This window comes from Gymnogyps californianus, chromosome 15, assembly GCF_018139145.2.
Source record: "Gymnogyps californianus isolate 813 chromosome 15, ASM1813914v2, whole genome shotgun sequence".
NCBI classification, from domain to species: Eukaryota; Metazoa; Chordata; class Aves; order Accipitriformes; family Cathartidae; genus Gymnogyps; species Gymnogyps californianus.
The window spans coordinates 17,672,178-17,688,028 of record NC_059485.1 but is presented as its reverse complement, the minus strand read 5'-3'; the positions used below and the strand labels follow the sequence as shown (position 1 = coordinate 17,688,028).

Here is a 15,851-nt window from a genome sequence, read left to right as displayed (position 1 = left end):
CTGATTTGACCCGATCTGGCACGCAGCTGCACTGGCGGTTGTGTTGGCATGACTGACATAGGCCGAGGACGCAGAACCTCGACCCCGGCCATGCCAGGCTGGCAGCATCTCTTGCCGCGTTGGCACCGGTGCCCTGCCGTCCCCGTGAGCGCGCAGAACCAGCTGGAAACGAGCCCTCGCTCCCTCTCCCCGCTGCTGCCCCGCTTCGCTGCTTACATCAAAACCAACATGTTTTCAAAAGTATTTCTATTTTTAATGAAAACTTCTGCGTTTATGATTTTTTTGGCCTCGGCGCGTTGGTATTTTGCCCACCATCGCTGTTTGGTTTTCCCTGGGATTGGCACTGGCTCTGTGTTCCCGTTAGCCTTGACAGAGCGGGGTGCGTTGCACCGAGCCAGCTGCAACGGAGGCACCACGGCAGGATCCCGGCAGCGTCCGCATCCCCGGCAGCATCCCCGGCAGCACGGCCCTGTGCCTGCCCCGTCGACCCGCACCGCAGCAGGTTTGCCTGCTCCATAAAGCACCGCAAACGCAGCAGCCCCAGCTCGGGGACGGCTGCGAAAGCCTGGCAGGCAGGCAGCGGGCAGGCAGCGGGCAGGCAGGGGACCTGGCGTGGTGGGACACCCGTTTCGGATGGGCATTTCTCGATTGCCAGTCGGAAAGGAGCTGCCTGGAAAACCCAACAGGTTTAGCCAAGGGAAAAAGCAAACAGCCCTTGACTTGGAGAGCTCTTTTAAGCAGCCGTCAGTCCTTCACCTCCTCTCGCCCGTCCCACCGGCAGGTTTATTTTCTCAAACCCCAACTTTCCCGACTCAAATATAATTGCATTTCAACACCGGTTAATTAAGAGACATTGACGAGCATGGTTGTAAATTCAAGCGTAGACAGAATTCTCCTTGCAGGATGCTGGGAGCTGTTTTTAGTCATGCACCCATCGAGCTGCTGCGCTGATCCACCTCCACCTCCAGCACCCAGACGCTGAAATGGTGCTCCTCTTCCAGGAGGCCAATAAAACACTATGGAGATGAGCTGCTTTGGAGATCTTATGAGTCAAGCCGTTACATTTTTGGAACATCATGATGTTGAAGTTCCTTTTCTATTTTTTGCCCAACTTCCCAGGAAAAAAAAAAAAAAATTAAGAAGCTGAGCTCTGCTTTGGGATGAGAGGCAGCGCCGTGGTGGAAAGAAAGGAGGGAGAGGTTGGAGATCAGGCTCAGCCTTGTTGGGAAAAGGCTGGGAGGATCCTCGTGCATCGGGCAGGACCCTGACCCCAGGCTCCTGCGGGTGCTTTGTGGGTGCCCGTGGGGCATCCGGCACCGTTTGGGGTGGCTCTCACAGCCCCTGCATGGCCGTGGCACGGGGCTCAGCCCGGCGGGCATCGCACAAGCCGCCCCGCACCCTCCGGCACGGCCGCTCTCGGCCTCTGTCTTTTGCAGCCGTGAGCTCGCCGCCCGCGAAACACCCGTACGGGTGTTTCGCGGGCGGCGAGCCCACGGCTGCAGCCGCCGAGCACCCGCGCCACATCCCCGGCCCCCCGTGCTCCCGGCTCCGTCCCGGCACCGATCGAACCCCCGGGTGCCGTTGGTCCCGGAGGCAAGCAGGATTCGTTTTGAGCGGGAGTCTTCCTTACCCCCCCGCCCCCCGGTGAGACACCGCATTAAAAATCTAAATATAAACCAGCGCCCGCTCGGCTGCTGTCCCATGTTTTTTGTCAATCTGCTACAAAATCAAAAGCAGACGGATTTATCTGCCAAGGTACCCACTGGCCCTGGGGACCTGTGTCTCTGCTCGGGGCTCGCTCCGTGCGGGGCGGTCGTGCTGCGCTCTTGTGCGCGCTTGCAGCGTGGGGCGGCTTGGCAGGGCACTGGGTTTGCGCTCTTGGGGATGACGGAGGGCGATGCGGTGCTCTGAAGACATCAGAGGAGATTCCGGGGTGGTTTCGCTGCCGCGTGGTGGGTGAGTCCAAGCTCGGCTCTCGTTCCGGGATGGCCAGGGCGAGGAAAAACCACCGCTGGTTTGTCGGTAGTGAGGAACTGTCGGCGCTGTCGTCCGTGCGCTGCTGGCCGGGCTCTGTACCAGAGCGTCCGGCACCCTGGTAGGGGAATGCCGAGAGTCGGTGCCGATGGATGGTCAGAGGTATACGGCAGAGTGATTTGCTGCAGAGCCGTCGTGTCCTGCTCGCGCCTGCGGCATGGCCCTAGCCCCGCTCCGGAGCATCGCTGCCTCGCAGGCGGACTCGGCTCTGGAGGGGGCTCCGGTGCTCTGCGAAGGTGGGAGGGTGGAGGGGACAGGGCCGGCTCCCATGGCCCCACTGGGGACCGTGGCAGCAGTGGGGAGCCCCAAAGGGCCTCAGCTCCCGTCCTGCACGGTGGCTGTGAACACACCAGGGCCGAGGATGTGTGTGCGTGTGTGTGTCCCCATGTCCCTGCCCTCCTGGCTCTGCCGTGCCCCGAGCCCTCGCTTTGCCCCCAGACATCCCCCCGAGTCGGAGGCGCAGGGACCACTGCACCCCCCGGCCCTGCCCCGCACGGCTGCAGCCCCTGCGGAGGCTGGAGCGTCCTCTCCAGAGCCATTGGGTTGGTGGCACCTGGGGACAGAGGGGTGGCACCCAGTGGGTGCTGCTCAGCACCGCCCCGAGCAGCCTGGTGCCCTTTGCAAGGTGCCGTGGCTCCCAGCCCTGGGGATGGGACGGGATGGGACGGGACGGGACGGGACGGGACTGGGTGCGGTGGCTTTGCAGCACCCACCGAAAGCGGTGACGCGCCTCTGCCTTGCAGCGCAGCCATGAGCGCGGGTTCGATTGAGCAAGAGCCGTCGCGCAAGCTGGCCTGCTGCGGGGTGCCCCTCATCACCGAGGACATGCAGTCCCTGGCCATCCGCACCCTCTCGGGCACCGACATCAGCAAGCACTACGACCTCATCCGCGAGCTCGGCAAGGGCACCTACGGCAAGGTGGACCTGGTGTCCCACAAAAGCACAGGTGAGGGGAGCGGGGGGGGCGCATGGGGGACGCGGCCACGCTGGGAGCAGGGTGCCCGGCATGTCCCAACCGTGCCCCAGGCTCACCCCCATCCCTTGCTCACCGTAGGCACCAAGATGGCCCTGAAGTTTGTCAACAAGAGCAAGACGAAGCTGAAGAACTTCCTGCGGGAGTTCAGCATCACCAACACGCTCTCCTCCAGCCCCTTCATCATCAAGGTCTTCGACGTGGTCTTCGAGACAGAGGACTGCTACGTCTTCGCTCAGGAGTATGCCCCCGGCGGGGACCTCTTCGACATCATCCCGCCGCAGGTGGGAGCCCCCACCGCTCCCCTGGGAGCCTTTTTGGGGTGTGGGGGCTCAGTATCCCCAGGGCGCTGAGCAAAGCTGCCACTGTGCTTCGGTGGCCATGTGGAAGGGGGCCCCATGCACGGGGACCAGGCATCCCTGTATGGGTCGGCCCCGACCACAAGCACCTACAAGCAAGTCTGGGACCCATCCCCCATCCCCTGGGTGGCCTGAGATCCATCATCCATCCCTAAGGTGACCTGGGACCCATCACCCATCCCTAGGGTGGCCCGGAACCCATCACCCATCCCTAGGATGGTCTGAGACCCATCACCCATCCCTAGGGTGGCCTCAAACATTCGCCCATCTCCTGGAGGTCCTGAGACCCATCACCCATCCCTAGGGTGGCCCAGAACCATCACCCATCCCTAGGATGGTCTGAGACCCATCACCCATCCCTAGGGTGGCTCAAACATTTCGCCCATCTCCTGGAGGTCCTGAGACCCATCACCCATCCCTAGGGTAGCCCGAACCATCACCATCCTAGGTCCTGGAACCCATCACCCTCCTGGATGGTCTGAGACCCATCACCCATCCCTAGGGTGGCCCGGGACCCACCACCTATCTCCCTGCCGCAGAGAGCACCCCAGATAAAAGCGGCCGCGACCGCGTCGGATGTGTAAGGACATACAGATACGGCGGTCCCCGAGCTGGGTGGGATCACCACAGGGTTTGGTGGCGGGTGGCTGACGCCATGTCCCCGTGCCCGCAGGTGGGGCTCCCCGAGGAGCTGGTGAAGCGCTGCGTGCAGCAGCTGGGCCTGGCCCTCGACTACATGCACAGCAAGAGCCTGGTGCACCGGGACATCAAACCGGAGAACGTCCTGCTCTTCGACCGCGACTGCCGCCGCGTCAAACTGGCCGACTTCGGCATGACCCGCAAGGTGGGCTGCCGGGTCAAGCGCATCAGCGGCACCATCCCCTACACGGCGCCCGAGGTTTGCCAAGCCGGCGGGCGGAGGGCTTCGCCGTGGACACCAGCATCGACGTCTGGGCTTTCGGGGTGCTCATCTTCTGCGTCCTCACCGGTAACTTCCCCTGGGAGGCGGCGGCGGCTTCCGACGCCTTCTTCGAGGAGTTTGTGCGGTGGCAGAAGGGGCGGCTGGGGGGGCTGCCCTCGCAGTGGCGACGCTTCACGGACAGCGCCCTGCGCATGTTCCAGCGCCTGCTGGCCCTCGACCCCGAGAAGCGCTGTCCCGTCAAGGAGGTCTTCTACTTCATCAAGTGCGACTTGATGGCCGAGGTGCGGCGCCGACCCTCCTACCGCTCCCGCAAGCACGCCGGGGACAAGCTCCCGGCCGGTCCCCATCGCCACGAGGCGGCCGGCTCCTGCACCCCTGCCCCGCTCAAGAGGACCGTCCTGACCGAAGGGAGCGGACCCCGCGGCTCCGAGCCGAGCGCGGCCCCCCCGGGGACGGCGAGCAGGACAGACGGACGGCAGGACAAAGGCAAAGGGCAGATGGTCCTGGCCACAGCAATAGAGATCTGCGTCTGACGGCGCCGGGGCCGCACGCGGTGGCCGCCTGTCCCGTCCCGTCCCCCCGCCCCGGGGACGGGGATGGGGGGTGTTGCTCGTGGTGGTGGCACGAGCCGGGACCAGGCTCCGGGTCTCCCAAAGCAAAAAAAGAAAAGAAACAAAATCGACGAGGAAAAGGACAAAACTGGTTGCGCTCCGTAGCACCGAGGATGCTGATCCCCCCGGCCCTGCCTGGGTGAGGCCGGCGGCGGGAGCCCGGCCGAGGGCACTGCTCGCTGCCGGCGAGGACGTCGGTGCTCCCGGCTCCTGCCACAGCCATGCCGCCCCCTCCAAGGCTCCCCGCTGGGTGGCATGGGGAGGGGTCTCCCAATACGAGGAGGAAGAGCCGGGGGGGGATATGCATGGGTGGGGACCACCACCCAAGGGTGGGGGGGTCCGGGGCAGCCAGCGCCCACCGGCTCTCCCCCACCCTGTGCTCAGCCCCCGGCCAGGGCGAGGGAAGGCTGATGACCCCGCACCATGGAGGAGGCCTTTGGGGAGGTTTGGGTGGGTGGTGATTTGCCCCCTTCCACCGGTCCCTGCCCCGCTGGGGGGACCGGGAGGGGATGGGGAGGTGAGTGCCGGGCCAGTGATGGGGAGCCGGGGGGTTGCCGGCAGCCCGGGACCCCCGGCAGCCCCGGCTGCCTTCCTGCCACAGGAGGTGCTGGCAGCCATCGATGTAGCAAGTGTCCCTGTCTGTGTGTTGTCGTGCGTCCCAGCCGCAGCCGCTGGCAGCCCCTGTCCCCCCTGCCCTGCCCCGCCGGGCGGCCACACGCCGGCCCCAGACCCCCGCCGGAGGGACCGGTACCCTCCCAGCCGAGAGCTGCGCTCCGGGCTTCAGCCGGCGGCCGCGGTGCCAACTATCCAGCAGGTTGGATGCTGGGGGCCGGGCTGGCTCTGCCATGGTGGCATCCCCTTGTCCCCTCCGCGGACTTTTTGTACCCAGGGACTGGAAAAGGTGGTCCCAGGCTGGGAGCAGGGGAGGGGGCTTCGAGCGGCCTCCCGAAGGTCCGCATGGTTCCCTGTGGTGTCCCCATCACCCCTCCTTGCTGTCACCCCTTCCCCAAACCCTGGTTCCCCTCCCCTGGGGCTGGCAGGGAGGAGGCAGCGGGGTAAATCCCCCCGGGGCTGGCTGCTGCGAGGCAGGGGGGTGGTGGCAGGAGCCGCTGGTGGCCCGGTTGGCCCCTTAGTGACAAGGTCATGGGGTGTGGGGGGGCTCACAACCCCCCTCCTAGTTTCGGGCACCCAGGGCAGCGGGGGCTCACCCCGCTGCTGGGGTGGGGAGGCTGGGGGGCACCCCAAGGTGGCAGCACCCAAGCCCTGGCACAGTTTGGGCTTCCCTCCCATCGGGTGGGTGCCATGGGGACTCCCCCCATCCCCTCGGGCCCCCCCCAATTCCCGCACAAAGGGCTATAACGCTATTCAGCAGCAGCAGCAGCAGCAGCAGCAGCAGTTTACACACCAGGCGGGCGCCCGGCCGGCCCCCCCGCCACCGCCGCTGCCCCCCCCCCCGTCCCCACGGCACCCACCCCTGCCCACCGCCCGCCCGTGGTGCCAGGGCCGAGGGCCGGTTTTAGAAGTAGCATTGCCCCGATGTAGAGACGCTAGGCGCGGTTTTTTCTCCTTTTTGCCTTAGGTCCCTCGATGTCCTCGATCTTTCGTGCAATAATGTAGATAAGGGATCCCGGCTGCCCCCGGGAGGGCTCGGTTGTACCTCCCCGGGCGGTCTGTCCCGCGAGGGGTGCCCGGGTGTGATTTCTGTTCCCGTCGAGGTCGCTGTGTCGGTAGGTTGTCAGGTTTTTATTTCCAATTCCCTCGGCTGTCGGGTTTCGGACCTTCTTCCCGTAGGAGAGGCTGTAGTGTCACAGACGTTACCTCAGTTTGTCACTGTTGAAAAGGATAAAAAAAAAAAACCAACTAAAACCATAAAAAATGACAAAAATACATAGTTATAAAAGCAACAAAAAAATTCTCAGTGGCAAAGACTTTTTTTTTTTAAATAAAACAAACGTGACGCCGCTCGTGCAGCCGCGGGCGGGCGGGGGCACTGCCTGCCTTTGCCCTGCTGTGGCCTCGGGGCTCACTGTCCCCCCACTTTCACCCTGGCCCCCCCCATGCCCGGCTGCTGTGGCCACCCCAAGGCGGGAGGGAAGGGGAGCAGCACAGCAGGGCTGTGGGGCAGGGTGGCAGCACCCATGGGTGGGTGGGGAACCCAGCTGCCCTTGGTGCAGCCCCCTCCAAACAGGCAGGGCTGCCTGATGCCAAATGTATTCCAGCCACATCCGCAGGCTAATTTCAATTTCCTGGTAATTATGCAAATGAATGTGGATTTAATTAAGGGCAGATTTCATTAAAGTCTTCTTGGGGAAATGAGAACGGGGTGGGGGAGAGCGAGGAGGAGGAGGGAGGGAAGGAGAGATGAAGGCAGCGCCTGCCCCGGAAGATAAATGGCTGCAGGGGATGCCGAGGGGATGGGATGGGATCTGATCCCTTGGGAGCGGGGGTCCTGCCTGCTCCCTGCCATGGGACCCCCATTGCGGGGCGGCTCAGGGTCCCCAGCCCCGAGGCAGGGGGCTGTGTGGGGCAGGCGTGCGGCGTGGCTGGGGGGCAGCGCCCGGGATGGACCCCGGGAAGACGCGGCAGCGGCTCCTCCAGTGCACCTCCAGCCCCGCTCCGGGGATGAGGGCAGCAGGCAGCGAGCCCCGTTCGTCCGCCGACTTCAGCAGCGAAGGCTTTCACCTCCTTTCCCTTCCCATCAGGGCAGGGAAAGCATTTCTTTGACATGTGACTTAGTTTTTTTTTTCTCTTCCCCAGCTAAAAATACAGATTTGGCCACGCCAAAAGGTCTAGGAAATCAATGTCATTGTCACCAGGCGCTGGCTAGAAGGACCCTCCCCTCCCCGATCGCAGACAAAAAAGGAAACATTGCCATTTGACGTCTTTGAAATGAACCACTCGGGTTGCTTTCAGCTGAACTGTCTTTAATTCAAAGTGAAATGGCTAATTTTATCCCAGCAAGGTCGGGGATGCTGAGAGCCCGTCAGCGCCGGGAGGAGGGGGGCTGCTTGTCTCCAGGTGAAACCCTCAGACCCAAAAAAATGTGGCAAAAGCGGCGGCTCGGCAAAGCCATCGCCTGCCCGGCAAAGCCATCGCCTGCCCGCCTCCCCTCTGAGTTTGCTCCCGGTTTGGCCGGGAAGGCGGCAGCCCTGGTGCCGCGGCCGCTGACCTTGGGCAGTCCCTGAGCTACGGATGAGCAGCGCAGGCACCGCTCCGCAAGAAAATAACCGATTCGTACAGATCCTCGAGCCGGCCGCAGGGCCGGAGGGAAGAGGCACAGGGTGGCAGGTGTGAAAACGGCATGGGTGCTGGAGGCAGGATGGGTGCGGCAGGTCCGGTCCCACCAGCACCCCGTAAAACCAGATCCTTCCCGAGCTGCGGGGTGGGAAGGCCAGGAGGTCCTGGCTGCGATACTCAGCAAAGCCTGCCCGCCTCTCATTTCATCCAGCCCTCAATTTCTGGAGCTGAGTTTTGCCTGTTTTTGCTTAGAGATGCTAAGTGAGCCGCTGCAGCCCCAGCTAAAATACTGGAGGTTGAGAGTAAAAATAGCTGTGAATGATCCGCTCGTTTGGAGCACAAATGATCAATGCCAAGCCGGCATTGCAAAAAAAAACCAAACAACAAAACCCCAACCCCAAACAAGCCCTTTAAAAGGAAATATTTTGCCACCAAGATGCCGCTTCAGCTCCCCGATGATTCAGGAGGGGCTGCAGGATGAGGCAGGCGTTCCCCCGCATCCCGAGCCAGGAGGGGAGCGTAGGGTCTGGGCTGCCGGCGGCTTCCCCAGCCGCCGCACAGAGACGTCGGGGGGATGCGAGCCCGGCGTGGCGAGAGTATTCATTAAATGTGCTTCTTAGGGCTGATCCGCTTTCCAGAGTTTCCAAAAATAGCGATGGCACCGAGCTGAGATGGGCGTTGGAAGGAAATGTGACTCATGTGCTACCCAGCGCCCGAGCAAAATCGGACGAGCTCGAGGCCACCGCGAAAAAATGAGCCACCTGAGCGAGAGCACGAGCCACTGCTCAGGGATGCTGCCCAGAACGGGGTCTGTGGGAGGATGCACGAGGGCAGCCCGGTGCCCTTTCTGGTGGCTGCAGAGCCGCCTACGGAGGGGATGCAGCTCAGGCTCGTCCCCTGCCTGTCCTTTCCGCAGGGCCCCTCCGCTGTCTGCGTTGCCAGCTGCTAGGGAGATGATGGACAGATGTCAGTCAAAGCCTGGTGGCTGCCGAGGACTCCTACGGGGACAAGCTGCCGGAGCCAGGCAGCAAAAGCTGTCCTGAGGTGGGAAAAATCCAGCCCCGTGCCACGTGGGATGGCTCAGCAGGGCCACGGGTGGTGGCAGAAGGGAGAGGTGACCTTGCGTGACAGATCCAGCCACCTTTGGACAAAGGAAGAGCAGAGCTGGCTGCACCTCCATCCCCATCCCCTCACAGCCCATCTCCCGAGCAGGTCCCTGCCCACTGGAAACAGCCCTGCGAGCATCCCACACGGAATGGCTGTGGGCCAAACTCTGCCGGGTGCCGACTGCCTTTACTCCAGCCTCAGCCAGCCGGGAGGATTTCAGCACGGGGCAGAGGAAAGCAGGAGGCTGCCGGCGTCTCCGATTCGGCTGCCTGCTCCCTGCAATGGGTTTGGACACATTTTTTTCACCCAAAGGTGTTTCTTCCCGTGGAAAACCAGTGTTTTTCACCAGGGTCTTTTAGCTGAAAAATAGGTGGGACTGTCAGCTTTGGGAGGAGGGGGGTTGAGCGCAATTTTGGGGTGCAGTGAGGCGCCAGGGCCCAGGGGAGGTGATGGGGAGCACACCCAGCCCTGCACGCCCCCCTGCCACCCGAACGGTTGGGTTACAGGCTCCAGCTCAGCAGGCCTCCTGCGTTGCCATGACAACTGCAGCATCCCAGCTTGGCAAGGACGGGAGATCTCCACCATCCCCACCACCGCCTCGCCCGGACACAGCTCAGGATGCCGGCACAGGCAGCACCCCTGCCCTCAAACCCGGTGGCCAGCTCAGGGTGCCACAGGCAGCACCTCAAGCCCATGGCTGAGCCTAAGGTGCTATTTATGCTGGCTCCTAGGTGCTGGTCCACACTCCTCCTAATTTAGGCCTTCCTTCACATCCCTCCAAAAGCCACAGGGCTAGCAGCGGCGGGGCAGGAGAGGCTTTTACTTTTCAGGCGAGGATCTGCCCGTTCAAAACCCCTCCGCAGCCATGCGGCGCATGCCGTCGCCGAGCCGCTGCACAACCTGCACCGCTGCAGGCAGGTCTCTTCCCCACCCACCTGGCTGCAGAGCGGCAGCGCCTGCCTGCTCCGGCTTCTCTGGGTCCGGCTGGCAGAGCATCCCTCTGCTAGACACAACGTCCCCAGGCTGCCCCCAAATCCCTCCTGTCCTCCCTGGCGGGGAGGGGTGGGGGGGAACAGGACACAGACGGGGTGGGCAGTGGGCTCCCGGATTGCAGACCCCGCTCCCCCAGTCACCCCAGCTTTCAAGGCAGCGGAGCTGCCAGATTCCTCTGGGTCCGGCATTACCCCACGCTGATGAGTGTCATCACAGGCAGCTCTCGCTCTCAGCAGCCTCGCAAGACCTCGGCTCTCAGCCTGATGAGATGCGGAGCTAAACCCTCGCTGACATCGGTGGCACCGGGCTGGGGAGAAATTAAGCTCCTCATCTCCGAGGCTGCTACACCTCCAGAAAGGTCTCATTTGAAAAGCATTAATACAAGATTAATAGAGGCTTTAATAAACAGTGAATCAACTGCTAACGGAGCCCAACTTGTAAGCCATCTGTAAGACCTCAGGGGCTTAAAGGCATCCAGAACATGTCTGGAACATGCTTAAAATGGATGTTAATCACCTTGTAGCCCTGAAGACACCACACCGGAAAGAAACTTTAGGAGAAAAGGTTGCAGATGAGACAGGAGGACTGCCTCATCCCTCCGGCTGCTTTAGAGGGGGTTTGATTTACAAGCGTTGCCCCCCCCCCCCCCGGCATGACGGCAGGCAGAGGAATTTGGGTCATTCTTGTGCCCCGGGGCCAGAGCTGGGTCAGGACCCCCCAATGAAGCAAGGCCAGTTTATAAGGGACAGCCACATCCCACCTGAAGCGTAGCCACCCCCATGAAACAGCACCTGCCCTGGTCACGGAGCAGGAGCTGGAGGGGTAACGGAACACTGCTTGGAGCAGGACAACCACTGAAGCTGGCCTCGGGTCCCTCTCCTGGGGCTACACCACCCTCCTCCTGAACAGCTTTTCCTTGTGCCCATCAGCACTTCCCTTGCCGAAGCTCCACCACTTCATCCCTCTGCTTTGAACCTCCCTATCTTCTCTGCTCCCAGCATTGAATAATCCCAGCCAGTGATTGAGATCCCTTCCCTCAACCTCCTCTTCTCCAGACTGAAGAAGGTCCAGCTCCCTCAGCCTCTGCCAGACTTCTCCAGCTTGTGACACATCTGCAGTCACTCGAGGGACTGACCCTTCCCCAGCCTGGTTTGAGGAGCACTGCAAGGACCCTTTCCCAAGGGCCAAAGTCTAGTTTCAAAGTCCTGCTTGCTCCGGCCAGGGCACTAGGGTGGCTTGCTCTGCAGAGCTCCTCAGTCACGTCTGCCCTCACGGGCATTGCTCACCAGGCTGGCCAGGATAACTTGTACATGGCAGGACTGACTGGCTGACCCACAGGGTGCCTGGGACACTTGCTTGGCTTCAAGTCCAAGTGGACTTCAATATTTGGAGGCTGCCAGACATGCTGGCTGAGAGACTCTAGAGGCTGGGCATCAGAACACAGTCTATGGTTGTTCGAGAAGCTCAACAGCAGATATCCAGAAGACAGCGGTAGTTTAGTGGCCAGGAGCTTCTTGGTGGTCTTCCATTTGCTTCATAGCACCACTGTTCAGTATGTTCAGGTCCATGTGTTTGGATATCTCCCTTTGGGGGAGAGGAGCAGCTCTGCAGGACCCAGGGGCACTTCGGTTGGCATCAGCTCTAGCTGGTTGAAGCAGACCAGGATCCCCTGTCTGCTTGCAGGGTCAGGAACTGAACATCATCTTGGCTGGCTTCCAGGCTTCCCGAGGGAGGCTGGCTCTTGTGGAAGGGCTGGCATGGGGTCAGAGACTGGAACCAGCACAACAGTCACATTAGTCTTACAGCAAACTCCCTGCAGCATGAAGTATCCAGCTCTGAGTCATCACCCAGCTTTTGACCGGAGACAACCTACAGCCATTCTTGGGAGCCACTTGTTCATGGCAAAGCCTCCTCTGCTCTACCATGGAATAAGCCCAGTCCACGGCAGACCAGATCTGCAGGTCTGAACAGCTGCTCCACGGCTCTCAGGTAGACATTCGCTGGCCAGTCTGCTTTGAGAGGGTATCAGCATCTCAGTGTGCAGCCACAAACAGCCCAGGATCTTCTGCCAGAGCTCTGGAAAGGATGAGTCCCATGCCCAAAGTCACTGCTCAGAGCATGGAAACGCAGGTGTCTTGCAGTAAGAGCTTCACAGCCATGCGAGTGCCTGCAGCTGTGTAGCACAAGCTAAAGGCATTCTCCAGGCCCCAAGCAGGGGCTGCTAGCAGAGGGCTAACGTTCAGCTGAGGCAGAGGGGCAGGGACACCCATTCTGCCCTGCCCCCTCCTTCCCTCTCCAAGTCAGTTGAAGAAGTCTCCCAGATTTCAGCCAGGACACCGCAGCACCAAGATCTCCTCTATCACATCAGCACTGGCAGTATAACAGGGTTTGCCACAGCACACAGAGTAGCTTCAGCCCAAAGTCAGCAAGCACAGAACATCACCCACAGCGGAGGAAGGTCTTGGGCAAACTGGTCAAAAGCAGGTCCTTTGGAGCCACCTGAGGATCCTGATCAGCTGTGGCAACTTGGTGATCTTGCTGGAGACAAAAGCCTTCATCTTCAAAATCATCTTCGAAAGCTCACAAAGGTCTCAGGAGGTTCCTGATGGCTGGAAAATGGCAAACGTCACACAGGCCTATCAAGTAGGAGGATTCCAGGGGGTCAGCATAAGAGGTAGCCCCCAGACCCATCCATTCACCTGGCAGAGCCACCAAGCACAGCCCCAAGACAAGGACAGCTGCCCCAAGCCCAGCAGAGCCCCACCAGCACAAGCCCCCAGGCCCGCCCCAAGGGTTTATATAGCACTCCTGGCAGCAGCAGCTGCATGTGATTGGCCGAGGCAGGAGCAGGGACATGCGGGATTGGCCAGAGACAGCAGGTGATTGGTCAGGAGTCCCTACCTCCCAGACCAATCCCAGCCTGCGATGGGTCTTACAGCCAAGGGCAGGAAGAGCCCAGCTGGTTTTCTCCTGCAGGCACCTGGGCATGTGATGGTTTTGCATGCTGGGAGTGGGGATGGATGGGTGGATGGATGGATGGATGGATGGATGGATGGAGACAGACAGACCGACTGACCCACCCTACAGCCCTTCGACCGAGCTCCCCAGGAGCGCCTGCAGTACCAGCAGCCCCCAGCTTAACCCTGCACCATGTGAAACTCTCCTGACAGAGCTTCTGCCCGGCTCTAACGGAGCAAACCTGGCCGCTCTTTGGGACGGGGATTGGTGTTGCTGTGGGGTTGGGGCTGCGCCACAACCAGGTGAGCCCCCACAAGGCGCTGCCAGCACCTGTCTCCCGCATGACCCAGTTAAAGCAGTTCAATGAGCTCCTCGCGCACCGGGCTGGTATTTCTGCCTGAGCCATCCGCTGTTCCAACCAGTTTAATTACCCACCTCTGAGTCATCCCTGGCCCTGCTTTATCAAAGCTCGCAGCAGACAAACCGCCCTTTGTGCTCCTCCAGCCCCTGTCAATGGGGAATTGCCAAGTACCAATTAATCAGCGGCTCCTGCTGCGACTGGCCTGGGAGATGGTGCCCCAGGAAGATGGAGATCAAGGAATGGAGAAGGGCCACTGCCCGCCCGATGGGACAGAGCTGGGACTAGAGCCCGGGTCCTGATCCCACCCCAGGAAGATGATGGAGAGGCACAAGCTTCCCCCGGTGGGGACCAGCCACCACCCCTGCCATATCATAGAATCATAGAATCCCAGAATGGTTTGGGTTGGAAGGGACCTTAAAGATCATCTCGTTCCAACCCCCCTGCCATGGCCAGGGACACCTTCCACTAGACCAGGCTGCTCAAAGCCCCATCCAGCCTGGCCTTGAACACTGCCAGGGATCCACAGCCTCTCTGGGCAGCCTGTTCCTGTGCCTCACCACCCTCACAGTGAAGAACTTCTTCCTTACATCTAATCTAAATCTCCCCTCTTGCAGTTCAAAGCCATTACCCCTTGTCCTGTCACTACATGCCCTTGTAGAAAGTCCCTCTCCGGCTTTCCTGTAGGCCCCCTTTAGGTACTGGAAGGCTGCCATAAGGTCTCTCCGGAGCCTTCTCTTCTCCAGGCTGAACAACCCCAATTCTCCTAGCCTGTCTTCACAGGAGAGGTGCTCCAGCCCTCTGATCATCTTCGTGGCCCTCCTCTGGGCTCGCTCCAACAGGTCCATGTCCTTCTTATGTTGAGGGCCCCAGAGCTGAACGCAGCGCTGCAGGTGGGGTCTCACCAGAGCGGAGCAGAGGGGCAGAATCCCCTCCCTCAACCTGCTGGCCACGCTGCTTTTGATGCAGCCCAGGATACGGTTGGCTTTCTGGGCTGCAAACGCACGTTGCTGGCTCATATTCAGTTTTTCATGCACCAGTACCCCCAAGGCCTTCTCGGCAGGGCTGCTCTCAATCCACTCATCGCCCAGCCTGCATTCGTGCTTGGGATCGCCCCGACCCACGTGCAGGACCTTGCCCTTGGCCTTGCTGAACTTGTTTCAGGTTCGCAAGGGCGCACCTCTCCAGCCTGTCCAGGTCCCTCTGGATGGCATCCCTCCCCTCCAGCGTGTTGACCGCACCACACAGCTTGGTGTCGTCGGCAAACTTGCTGAGGGTGCACTCGATCCCACTGTCCATGTCGCCGACAAAGACGTTAAGCAGCGCCAGTCCCAATGCAGACCCCCGAGGAACGGCACTCGTCACTGCTCTCCACTTGGACATCGAGCTGTTGACCGCAACTCTTTGAGTGCGACCATCCAGCCAATTCCTTATCCACCGAGTGGTCCATCCGTCAAATCCATGTCTCTCCAATTGAGAGACAAGGATGTCGTCCAGGACAGTGTCAAATGCTTCGCACGAGTCCAGGTAGATGACGTCAGTCGCTCTTCCCTTATCCACCAACGCTGTAACCCCGTCGTAGAAGGCCACCAAATTGGTCAGGCACGATTTGCCCTATCCTCATCCTGGACGCCGGCCTCACTAATGCCTGAAGCATTTCAGCTCTCCGGCATGGCCAGGTCTCTCGTGTGGTGGCCCAGCAAGCCCTCTAGATGCAGAGACACCTGGAAATCCAACAGCGGCGGCTCTCGGCCAAGAGAGAGGTGCTTATGGCTATGCCAGCTAGAACAAGGCAAATATTTGTGAGCGTGGGAAGTGTGCGGACCAAGATCATCGAGCCCAGCGAGGATGGCTGATCCAGACACAGCTCCAGCAGGTCCCTCAGCTCCTCCTGCTTCCCGAGCCAGTCGTGGGCCTCCGGAGATGAAAACCAGCGCCCAATTTCAAGGCCATGCCTATGCAGTTCACAGGGAGGGCAGTAAATCCTGTTTGCTGTGGAGTGATTTTCAGGCTGGCAGGTCTGAGCGGTGATGTGAGACATCCCCGGTGCTCAGCAGGGTTCACGTGCATAGGGCTGGAGCAGAAACAATTTTTTGGGGTGAAGGTAATTGTTAAGGGGGAAAAAAAAAAAAGAACAAGAACTATTCTGGCCCAAATCAAATCCACATGTTGGTGTTAGGGGGTTGTTTCAATTCCAGGCGTTGCATGTTTTCAAATCTGCTTAATACAGCAGAAGTAAGGTTGATGGGGAACATCAAAGTGACATACCCACAAGTTTTGCTCTGAGGTGATTAATTTT

General features: G+C 60.7%; 1 protein-coding gene across 1 annotated transcript; it reads left to right on the top strand.

Moving 5' to 3' along the window:
- The first annotated feature begins 2,772 nt into the window (after positions 1-2,772).
- On the top strand, positions 2,773-5,177 carry LOC127022491 (serine/threonine-protein kinase SBK1-like). The gene is given in 4 exon segments (XM_050906115.1): positions 2,773-2,980; positions 3,089-3,291; positions 4,040-4,277; positions 4,280-5,177. Coding segments are annotated over 4 exon segments (1,179 nt in total). The 5' UTR covers positions 2,773-2,784; the 3' UTR covers positions 4,822-5,177.
- Positions 5,178-15,851: the final 10,674 nt, after the last annotated feature.